General features: G+C 43.0%; 1 protein-coding gene across 1 annotated transcript in view; it reads right to left on the reverse strand.

Moving 5' to 3' along the window:
• Nucleotides 1–12,677, reverse strand: part of LOC133076335 (ATP-binding cassette sub-family C member 4-like) — a 214,026-nt gene that overhangs the window by 109,790 nt on the left and 91,559 nt on the right. Inside the window, 4 exon segments of the mRNA XM_061170908.1 lie at nucleotides 2,715–2,823; nucleotides 4,392–4,575; nucleotides 4,996–5,065; nucleotides 8,362–8,463. Coding sequence (XP_061026891.1) covers nucleotides 2,715–2,720 — 6 coding nt within the window. The 5' untranslated portion in view covers nucleotides 2,721–2,823; nucleotides 4,392–4,575; nucleotides 4,996–5,065; nucleotides 8,362–8,463.

Consider the following 12,677-nt stretch of genomic DNA (forward strand, 5'->3'; position numbering starts at 1 on the left):
TGCCACCCGTCCTGAAGCACATCAAGGGCCCTTCAGCGATGGTGGAGACTTATAGTAGAAACATCACGGAGCAGACTGTGGAAATAGTTGATGAGGAACGGACGTGAGGTCCTGGCAGAGGAGGGCTGGGTTCCAGAGTCAAACAGCAGGAGGCCTCTGCCTTTCTTCACAGTTTTTCTTCCATTTGGAATTGCCCCTCCTCTCACGGCCTGTCAATATCCTGCCCATCTTTCCAGGCTCAGCCCAAACACACTCTTCCATGAAACCATCCTGGAGTCGTCTCTTTTCCTGCTGGGTTCCTAAGGCTTTGTTTGCATCTTTCATGAAGGACCTTCTCTCAGCTCCTGGAGGGTAAGATCTGTGCACCAAGCACTGTTCTGAACCCTGGTACTGATTATCTCTAATCCTCACAACAAGCTGCACAGTAAGTACTGGTCCCATTTCACAGAGGAGGAAACTGAGACTAAGTGAGGTTACATCGTTGGTCTGAGGACTGTCAGCTTTTACACAGAAGAGTTGGAATCTGAACCAAGCTCATGGCAGTTCATAGCCCTCTGCTCTTTCACATCATGCTATCCAAGTGGTGACTGAACAGTATATTTGAAATGAAGGCAATACTAAAATAATTCAAGACTTGAAGGCCTCTATACCTAGATAAGGAAGTATCAATAAACTTATTATTCTATGACTGTCAAGGCAATCTGAAAATGTCCAAGTTGGCAGGAATATGGTAAATATGAAATAAAAGTACAAGCTTGTGGGCACCCAAGAGGGGTTTGTAAATTCAAGCGATCTATGTGAGAAAATATTAAACTAGAATTTATCACTGTGATACCTTTAAATATGTATTGCCTGAAAGTTTTTAAGAGCCTTCAAGTGGCTGAAGATAATATGCAGACAAATGTGACATACTATATTACTTATGTTATGGTAACAGAGTATTTTTATTGTTGATTTATATAATGTACTATGTGTAGAGCACCTATATAAATATCAACTCAAAAATGGAAGATAAATACTCAGATACCTTCCTTCTTACATGTCACATTTTATGGATGTGATTCTACCAAAAACTAGCTGAGCTTATAATTAATAGTTAATTTATTTTCAAAATCACTCTAACATTTATAGAGTGCTTGTTACATCCCTAGCAATCAGGTGCTTTAAAATCATTACCGCATTTCATCCTCAAAACAACCTTATGAGGTTGACAGTATTATTATCTCCACTTTACAGATGAAGAAACAGGCTTGTAAGGTTCAGACAATCAACCAAAATCACACACCTGAGACACACAGAGACACTGAGACTCAATCCCTGAACCTTCTGACTCCTGGGCCTTGGAGTTGATGTCATCAGCCTGAATCGATGTTGCCAAATGTGATTACATCTTATCTCTATATTTTGTTACAGAAAAGTTTTCAGCTCAATGAACTCTAATGTTTACTTCAATTAGATACAGTATAATGCATTTATATTATTATTAACATATGTAATTATGTTAATTAGACCTAGTATAATACATCTACGTTGTTATTAACATATGTAATACAAGAAATGTTGCTTTTTTTCTGTTTTTTTCCTCAGGATTTGGGGGAAGTGGGAGGTAAGGAGATCTGTAAGGAGAAACCTTTATTATATTTATATGTACCTACGTACATATGTATGGATGTAGAGAAAAGGGCTATAATAGCAACAATAGCTACCATTTACTAAAAACCTGGCATATTTGCATTTTATAGGCACTGCCTGTAGCCTTTACAGTAATCCCACACCTCTCCCATTTAATAAGAGAGGAAACAGACAAATACCTGGAGTTACCACCCAAGACTGTTTCTCTCCAAAGGCCAAGGGTTTTCTACTACACGTGCAGTCTCTGTACCTACAGGCCAAAATAATTCCAGAATACCACTATTATCTGTGACTGTCTTATGCCCATCCACTGACACAGGGATTCCAGAAGGAGATAAGTGGAGGATCTCATTACTCATTAAGTGGTTCCCAGGTGTCGTAAAGACCTTGCTGACCCCTTGCTAATCAGAGTCATAGACGACATTTCAGAGCAGCGGCAAAACCTCTTGGAAACCCTCTGACCCAACGCCCTCATTTTGCTGCAGAAACGTCAGAGGCCCAGGCAGGAAACAGGACGTGTCCAAAGTGACAGCAGGCAAGTGACGAAGCCGGGGCCAGGACTCCACTCCGCTCTCCGCTCCTTCTCCGCCCTGGGCCTCCCTTCCTGCCAAGGAGGTAATGGGCACGAGGGGCCCCAACTCTATGTCCCGACCACGCAGCACACCAGGAGAGCAGCCCGTGTTTATAAACCTCACATCACGTACAGAAGAATCGCCGTGCAGCCCAATCCCGCAGGGGTCCCTTCCCACCAGAGTCTGTGCCGCACGGACACCCGAGGGTGGGTGAAGCCCCAGAGCACGGCCCGAGTTACTGGTCCCATCGCCCCACGGGGCTGGGGCAAAGCCTCAGCCCCCGGGGAAAACGCTGAATGGCAGCCACTATCTCAACACCTGCTTTTCTCCAGAGATGCTCAAATGTGTGGGAGAAAGACAGGGCTGAGCTTCACCTGAAAGGCAAGGTTGTGAAAGAAACACCCACACACTGGCCTGGGTCTCTGGAGTATGATCTGGGAATCAGGAGCTGGACGTGATTAAGGTAAAGAGGAAATGTCTGAGATCTGCTTATTCCACATTCAACCTTACCTTCATCCATCACCCACTTTTTAAAAAGTTCCTTCTTTTAAATTTCTTCACTTGAGAGGCAGCATGACACCGTGGAAAAGCATGGAGTCTAGAGGCATGCAGGAACAGACTGAAACGAGGTGCAAATGTTGAGGAAAGCTGTTTCATCTCTCCAAGCCTCAGTTTTACCAACTATAAAATGAGGATGGTAACATCGAGGACACTCACAAAAAATTAATAACCCATATACTTTTTATGTGCGCGCGTGAACGTGTGAGAGATAGAAAAATGATTTGCACATGGACTCAATAAATGGCAGCTGTTCTCACTGTTATACATTTGCTTTACCCCTTCTTTTCTTCCACAACATATATACCACTTAATAAAACTCTAGCTCATTACTGCTAACTTGATGTCATTTCTGCAAATGCACAATCTCCCATTAACAATAACCTGGGAGAAAGAAATAGAAGCCCATTAAACGAGCAAGCAATTCTGTTTTGTCCACATCAACTGATGCAATCTATGATGTTCAAGCCATTGTTCAAGCAGAATTACTCTTTCCTCACAAAGCGGGCGGGTTTGGAGCCCTCAACACCACGCCATTGAAAGCCTGTCCCAGCCTTTTCCTCACAGCATAAAAGGACAGTCAGATGTCCAGAATGCACTGAACAGACCCCGGGGGAGCCCTTTAATGCTATTATTCACTGATTTTTATAATCCAAGAGAGTAACATAGTATTTATCAGTATTTACATTTTTCTTTCTTTTTGCCAAATTACATTCCCCTATCAGATAAGTTCAGTTTTCATCATTCATTCACTAAGTTCATTTAAATCCCAACAGAGTTAAATGTTTCAGTTGCCATTTTCTGTGAAACTCAATGCCATTTGTGAAAACAACCTTCCCCCCAGTGAAACAATGCAATATTAAGAAGAAATTTTAAAGCATTCCGCTTTCCTTAAATAATAAAATACAAGTCAAAAATGAGGTGGAGAAGGAAACCTACAGACTGAAAGGGAAGAAGGAGGCATCAACCAAGCGCAGGGGGCAGACCTTATGTGGAGCCTAATTCAAACCACCAGTGAATGCGATTTCTCAGTGAGATGATTAACAACATGCAAACGCTGACTAGAAGGTTGATGATATTCAGCAATTTTGGTTACTTTTCAGGTGTAATAACGTGGTGACTTTTTTCCAAAGGCTTTCCTATCTTTTAGAGAAAACTAGTGAAATGTTTACAGATGAACTAATCTGAGGTCTAGGATCTGCTTCAGAATTATTTGGGGTGGGAGTGGGGCTGGCAGTGGGCAGGGGTAGAGATGCAGCAAGACTGGCCATGAGCTGATCCTGGCTGAAGCTGAGGGATGGGTTCATGAGTATTCATTACACTGTGCTCTCTATTGTTTACAAATTTTTGTAATTGCCCATTAAAAAGAGAAGTTAAAAGTGAAGAAAACTTCACAAAGTGAAACAACTCCCTCCCCAAAAAAGACACTCTATGATGGTTGTCATCACATCAGGATTCAAATAGTGACATACATGTGTGCATATTTACCCAGAAGACGAGATTAAAGTATTAAACAACATTAAAAGGTCTTTCAAAATTTGAAAGAAACTTTTAACAAACCTTGTAGTTTAAACCAACGCTCTCATTATTTGAAATTCGAGTATATGCAACTCAAAAGTCATTACTCACCTTTTCCAAAGCACAAGTCTTTATTACTTTTTCATATCGTTCTTTTTCATATTTTTTCCCAAATAAAATATTACTCCTCACAGTTCCTGAAAACAACCAGGGCTGCTGCGAAACATACGCGATCCTCCCGTGCACGCTGACCAGCTCGGGGGCAGTTCCCCAGCACAGCACTCAACAGTGACGACTGAAACAGATGGCAACACACACACACGTGAACAGGCAGCACTCAGGACGGACACGTCCGCAGAACAACTGTCCCCACCCTGGGCGCTTGATAAACGATAGAACCCTTTCCTTTAGAATAACGAAAAAATAAGATTCTAAACCCTTTCATTTAGAATCTTATTCTAAAGGAATAGGATTAAGTACAGTATTCTAAACCCTTTCCTTTAGAATAGCATTAAGGCAGTTGGGACAAAAAAAATGGAAAATAACACTATTGGTCAACGTAAACTAATGGTTGATAAGGATTATTAATAGTATAACAATCTACTCTGCCCAAGAGTTTCGCCCAAATGAAGTGCTATATTCAGCAAAGACTAATTAAGAATGTTTAACATTGTTAACTAGCAGAGCAGCCCAGCAGGACGTGTATTTCATGTACCTGATGTTTAATGCAGCTGTTCTTGCATCCAGGTATCCTTTACTTGACAAATACTTGCTCTTAAAAAGCTCTGTGTGAAGAATATATCCAAAATTGTTCAAAGAACTCTGAAGTGAGTTGTGTCCAAAGAGCAAAAGTCCATCATAAAGGAAATCATCACCCTCTTGCGTACACATCGCCCTCTTGTGTACACATCCCGTGTTTAGATTTCTGTATTTTGTTGTACAGAACACAGGAGACTAAGTGCATGTGCACATGTTCTTAAAATCTCTTGCAACACACAGACGTGGCGTGTCTGTGTCCACACCATCACAGCGCTCACCACACTGGGCTGAAATAATCTGCCTGCGTATCTGTCTCACCCCAGAACCTGGTTGTCTCTGGAGGGCAGAGGCGTCTGGGTCTTGCTCACGTCTGTATCTTTAGCTCCAGCACATGGCTGCACATTCACTACACGTGCACTGATGGGACCAAGTCAAGTCACATGAGGAAATGCTCAAAGCTTCCCGGAAGAGCCATTACAACCTCCAGACCTCCTGGAGGGACCACTGTGACAAAAAGAAGTCCCCATTGTCTCCGTCCATCCACAATAGCTGTCACATAAATCATTTCCTTCACTGAGACGTCCAAAGTCCCAACAAGCAGTTCCCAACTGTGTAACATGAAGCACGAGGAAGGAAAACACAACGTGCTTATTAGCTTATTAAAATAATGTACTTAATAGAATATTCAGTATGAGGTTTTTAATCATTTGTAAGTTTTCATTATGACCCTTGGTTTTAACTGTCTATTTCATTAATCTCCACAAGGTGGCAGCATAAGTGCATACATGCCTGGCCCTTTACTAATAAATAATTTGAAATCTCCACTAATCGCTCCATTTTCATTTGATAAAGAATGAATCTCAGTAATGCTCAGCACGCAAAGGGGCATTTTATATGATAAAGTCACTCTTGGTAAATTAACTCTTACAAATAATGGTCAAAGCTCTAATTTCACAAGAGCTCTAATTTAACACCAACAGCAACAAAAAATGGGGAATAAAGAAATTAATTATGGGGACTTCCCTGGTGGCGTAGTGGTTAAGAATCCACCTGCAAATGCAGGGGACCCAACACAGCCAAATATAAATGAATAAATAAATTAATTTTTTAAAAACTCTATTAAAAAAAATTAATTATGACATCATGGGTCAGAGTGATAAAGCCTCATGTTTATACATGTTTCATGCATTACCTGTCCTGGCTAAACAGGGGCAATAAAGTACTTCTACCGTAAGAAAAACAAAAAACATGAAGATACATGCGACAGCACACAATCCAACGCGAGGGAGAAGGACAAAGTACTCATCATGCCAATCACAGGTAGTATTCCTGAGAGACATGAGAGTGTATGCATGTGTTAAGAAAATTGTCAGTAACTGCTAATGTTTAAAAAAAAAAAAAAAAGAGTGGTTACACTTGATTAGTAAAATGCCCAAAAGATCGAAAGGCAGAGTCTGGATAATCTTCAAAATGAAAAACTTTGCTGGAAAGAACTAAACTAATTATAAAACATTCACACACTAAAAAAAGTGACAATTATTTTTCATCACCAAAAATTTAGCCCCAGATTTTATAGGTATTACAAATCTATCAATAAGAAGCTAGATTTTAATACATGAGAAACATTTTTTAAGCTTCTCCATTCCTTTCTTCCTGTCTGACACCTAGGGTTCCTATTTTACTACCTTTCACTCAGTTATGACAACAAAACAATGAGCCACATACAAACATCAGCTTCCCGTTGCAGCCCCTCACAGTCTGTCAGGGCCAGACACTGAGTTCCCTCCCTGTTCAGGCTTCAGGATTGGGCACTGCTCTGCCGTGACCAGAAGGGGGCAGCACTCAACAGCCCAGGGGTACCGGGGACTGTCTCCTGATTATCCAGGCTCAGGCGACACTGACTCAACAAGGACCATCTGAGGGATGATCATCTGATCATCAGCTGAGCCCCACTCTGTAGCAGAGACCGTTTGAAATCCCTGCCCCGTGGAGATTTGGAGGCTCTCACAGGACCATTTATTTTAAAGCTTCAAGATTGAGACCAAGTCCCATCATTTCATGAATGAGACCTGGGTCCCCGAAAACCTCCCCCACCTGCCCACCCGGCTGTATAGCGGAGCAGGTTACAGAGCTCATGTCTTATCTCCTGCCTCCCAACCCAGCATGCCCTTCATTCAGAAGCAGCTTCTCCCCAAAACCTCCAAGGACTGTGCCCCTCCCCCTCCGAGGGCTCTCTCACCCATGACCTAAGTTGACAGGTCCTAATTACTAATGACCCCAGTGAGGGTCAGAATCCTGGCAAGGCCAGGACAACAGAATAGGGTGCAAGTTGCAGGGAAGTCTGAGAACATGTTACTAAGTTCTTGAAAGAAGAACAAAGGAGCTCATTTTAAAATGCTACATAGTTTGGTACAAAAGAAATTTGGTAATGGGTCATCCAAAGTATGTGTTAGCATTCAGAGTCGCCTTTATAATGGAACTTTAATGATGCTTTCCATAAATGTGCATTACGATGAGAAATACCACGCTGGAGGTAAATCCATGTGCACAGAGGACCATGGAACCAGGGGGCAGGGGGAGCGTTTCAGTCGTCGGTAAAGGGGCTGCACAGGGTGTGCAGTATTGACAACTTCTTGAGAGCAGACCCTGTGTGTTTTGTTTGCCTGAACATCATAAATAAACCAAGTGTTGGAAAATCACCAGTTCTCCCTGTCAGCTTGCCACACAGTGCAACCCTGCAACTGGGAATCACTGGTGCTCACTATGCCCTCCTGCTGTCGCCTCCCCGTCCCTGGCTGCCACCAAAGTAGCCATCATCATCCAGAAGCTAAGGATGGGGAGCCTCCACCCTGCCCCACAGTAAAGATCCGTATGAAGATCCATGGCTTCACTCCATATGTAATAAGATGATCTGAGAACATCAAGGCAAAAAATGTACACTGATTCCCCAAAGCCTCTGGTCTGTAACAACTGTTCATGTACCTGTTAGTTAACCCATTCCATACTGCAGCATTCTGTCTGTCCAATCCTATAAAGTCTAACATTACAAACGTATGTACTTGAAGTTCAAACTGTGCTAACACTTTGAAAGCTCTCCTGAAAATGAGATAGAGAGCAACATGTCAAACGTCTTAGGCTGATTTTATACTTAATCTCCAGTAGTTGCAAACCTTATTCCTGATTTTGAGAATTTTTATAACATACTTTCAGTAAATGAGCAAGTCACACTTTACAACATGTGTAAAATCTGAAAATTCTCCGATAAATCTATGTCTTCAGTTGTCTGTTAGCAGTCAAGATCTTAGAATGAAGCATTTGTTACCTCATCCCAAAAAGCAGTGAAATCTTGCACATCCAATATGGTTTTACCATCTGATGGCAGCTGAGGGTTGCACTGTGATATCTCAGCAAGTAACAGAAAATTCTACAGAAAAGGAAAAACAGATTGTTTAAACTGCAGGAAGAAAACACAAACAAAAATAATCGCTTTCCTGGAATTTGCAATAAAAAACTTTATACAGCTTATATATCATTTCGCCAACTATATTTAAAATGTTGGTTCACATCAGAACATACTAAATAATATATAGAATAATATATACTATTATTATAGCATATAGTATATACAATCATATAGTATACATAGTACACATGTATAGCTTCTTATATATATTATATATGTATGTGTGTGTGTATATATATATAAATAAATAAAAGAGTTCCAGGCCATGAGAAAAGTTGTAACTTTCTCAACAAGTATACTGGTTTACTAGTTCCTCCTTAAGGAGAAAATATGGCTCCAAACTCCAACACATTTAAAACCTGGACACTTTCATTGTTTTACTTTTGTGTTACTAACAGCAAACAGGGGAGTCGGAGTTGGTAGGAAATGATTCCATAAATATATCCTGAATCCCACCATGTACCAAGCACCATGCGACATACCAGGAACACAGAGAGGAAGGCCATTCCCAGGCCTTCAGGAATCAGGTGGCACAGGACAGGCTGGGAACACAAGACAAATGGCAGAGACTCTGAACGAAAACCCTGGCTCTGCCTGTTTTGAGTCGTGACCTTTTCCTGGGCACTTAAGTATACTCTGGTCTTCTGCTCATGTGTGTTAAATCAATATCACTGCTTGTCGTTAACTATCACTGAAGTCATTGCTCTAAAAATGAAATGCTCTTATTAAGTTTCTATCTCTTAAAAAATACTTTACAAGCATCTATTCACAATCACTTGCCTCTCCTTAGTCAGTGCCCTCTCTCCTCGACAGCAGGAATGGCCACATCTCCCACTTCTTATTATTTTCATACCCCTTAGGAGCTATTCAATGCAATTCAGCTGAATAAAACCAAGTCCTGCGAACCACTACTGAACTAACAGAACCATATATAGGAAAACTCCCTCTTGCCCTGCAAATGCTGGACATAATTCAACAAGAAAAGCTACAGTGGTAGAGAAATACCACCCTCACTGCCCACTCCCCCCCCCCAAGAACTGTGAACGTGTGGCAGACAGAGACTGCTGGCTGGCCTCAAAATCTGCTCTCGTTCTTCTGAGGTAACAAACCCCAGATTTTAGCTGGCACCTGGCAGCCTGGAAGGAGGCCCTCTCTCTCCAGCCCCCCGAGCAGATAGGTGTAGCCACGTGACTACATCCAGGCCGGTGGAAAGTGACAACGTCCGGGACCTTCATCCACCCCACGGCCTGGGCCTTGGAGGTTACCAGCTGGGTCAAGGCCACATGCAGAGGAGCAACAAGAGAGAAAGAGTCTGGGTCCCTAACACCCTGGAGGATCATACTAACCACGGAACTTGTTATGGGGTGAACTGTATCCCCACAAAAAAGCTATGTTGAAGTCCTAACCACAGTTACCTCAAAACGTGACTTTACTTGGAAATTGGGTTGTTGCAGATGTCATCAATTAAGGTGGGATCACACTGGAGTAGGGTGGGCCTGATACTGAGCAGGACCCCGTAGGGCTCCTGGGCTCAAAAGCCTTTCTGAGTCGCCCATTTCTTTGATTACAGGAAATAGGCTTCATTCAGCCTCCATGACCTTCCCTGAGTTCCAACAGGCAGGTTTGAGCTGTTGTTAATTAAGGAAAGGAGGGGATGGGAGACAAGGAGAAACAGTCAAGAGAAACAATAGTGCAGCCTTGCGGGCAGGGTCGTGGTTCCCCATCCAGGGATACACAGAAAGATACCTTTGAGCTGTTTTGCAGATACTGAAACCCACATGAGGTGGGAGAAGTTAACGGTTAAGCACATAGACCCCAGACCAGTTGGAACCAGAAGGTCGATGATGTTGACGCCCACTTACCTCCCCACCAACCAATCAGAAGAATGTCCACCAGCTGATCACGCCCTCTTTGAACCATTAATATAAAACTTCTCACTACCCCCTCCAGGTTGGGACACACAGTTTTGAGGGCATTAGCCCACTGCGGCCCCCTTTGCCTGGCAAAGCAATAAAGCTATTCTTTTCTACTTCACCCAAAACTCTGTCTCCGAGATTTAATTCGGTGTCGGGATACAGAGGCCAGAGTCGGCTTCAGGCCCTGAATCCAATATCATTGGTGGCCTTATGAGAGATGCAGAGACAGACACACAGACAGAAAACAACCACACGATGATGGAGACAGAGGTTGGAGTGATGGCAGTTACAAGCCAAGGAACGCCAAGGTTTGCCTGCAACCACCAGAAGCTAATAGAGGCAAGGAAGGATTCCCCCATCGACTAAAAAAATATATTCACAACCTAAAAGTTGACAGTGATGTTTTATTCTGCAGTATTCTTAGGACTTCAAGCCCAGGAGGCAGCATCTCAAATAACTACAAGAAAACTGCTCCAAGGAGGCGAGGGGGGAGCTAGGATATATAGGAGTTTTGCAACAAAGGGCAAGTACTAGGAACAAAAGATTACTGTTAATTAAAGAAAACCAGATATCCTAAGTTAAGGAATTTAGTGCTTTTCTATGTGTGGGAAGACGCAAGAGTCTGGGCTCACCGAAATCATTCCCTTGATATGCACCTCAGCTATCTGGGGCCGGTATCCTGTGTTTTCTCATCCTGAGTTTCCTCAGGGCTCCCCATGGGGAATGGCTGTAGTCTGATGGCTGCTAGATGGCAGGTATTCTTTCCCTTCCTGAGTTTCCTCAGGGCTCACCAGCTCATTTTGGAGCGCTGTAATCGCTGATGAGTGTGACATCCTCGGATACTGATATGGCAGGCAATATTCCATTTCTCACCCCTTGCAGGATTCAGAGAGATCTTGAACCTCCTGACATCTTGATTTCAGACTTCTAGCTTCCAGAACTGTGAAACAATAAATTTCTGTGGTTTTAACCACCTGGTTTGTGATGGTTTGTAACAGCAGCCTCAGGAAACTTACAGAGCCTTACAAGGATTCTTGAATGAGAGCAAAACAAACTGTCTGTGAAAACAGTTTTAACATGGGTAATTCTAGGACCCACAGGCAAACTGAGTCCTAAGCAACACAGTGGGCAACTGAAACAAGCATGTGAGGATGTCTGAGAAATAAAAACGACAAACGAATAGTAACCTACTACCTTAAACATCATAAACACCCTTCAAGTCCTTGACGTCCCCATCTATCATGCCACAAAGCTACAAATGTGATTGCAATCTTCTACTTCCAAAGAACAAGTAAAAACTGAACTTGAAAAGGAAGACGGGATCCTTGCATTTCTCTCAAAGACCAGCTGGCGGGAGATGCGATCCACTCTTTCCCTCCTCTCATCCAGGCTCACTGAGAACCTGAACACTGGGCGCGGCTGCTCCTACCCGCCCCGAGCCCGTGTCCAGCAGGAGGCAGGATGGACAGTTGTCTGAGGACTCCTCTGCAGGCTTTCAGCCACTGCAGCCTGAGTTCTCTCTCCACAGCACCCCTCCCATCATCAGCCGGGTACCAGCTCTCGCCTGTTCTGCCACAGTTCATCCCTCTCCCAATTCTCCTTTCCTCTTGAAACAACATAATTTCACAATCTCACTTACTATTGCTGTAGCAGAAACTAGTTGAGACACCCCCATTATGTGAGCCCTTATTCAGCCCTTATTCTTTCCACCCATTCAACCGGTCTACACGTTTTTTTCCCCCTCTCTTTCTTGCTTCATAGCACTCTGAAAATGACTGCTCTCTAGCTAAAGTTGTACTATGCACCTGATATTTACTTCTCCAAGACAACACTCCCTAAGCTTCCTTTCCTTTGTGAGCATTTTTCATTCCAGAAAGAAGGTCACAGAATGATAACCTCGAGGACCACCAGAACCTGTTCCAGAACCACCTGATGCCAGCCCTAATGATCTCAGTGTCTCCAGGAGGAAAGAAGAATCCAAGACTACAGCAGCCCCGATCCTTTTCTACAGCCCTATTTTCCACTCTGAAACTCTAAGACCCCTTCCTATTTCCAGGAAGGGGGGCACAGTCTTGAGAGCGTTAGCCTGCTGTGGCCCATTCTGCCTGGCAAAGTAATAAAGCTACTCCTTTCTACTCCTCCAAAGCTGTGTCTCTGCGTTTCTATTCGGCACTGGTGAACAGAGGCCTGGTTTTGCAGCAATACTATTAATCGTTTGAAATACTGATACAATTTTTTTTTTGCTGGTTCCTTCCTCAG

This window comes from Eubalaena glacialis, chromosome 16 (genome assembly GCF_028564815.1).
Source record: "Eubalaena glacialis isolate mEubGla1 chromosome 16, mEubGla1.1.hap2.+ XY, whole genome shotgun sequence".
Taxonomy (NCBI): domain Eukaryota; kingdom Metazoa; phylum Chordata; class Mammalia; order Artiodactyla; family Balaenidae; genus Eubalaena; species Eubalaena glacialis.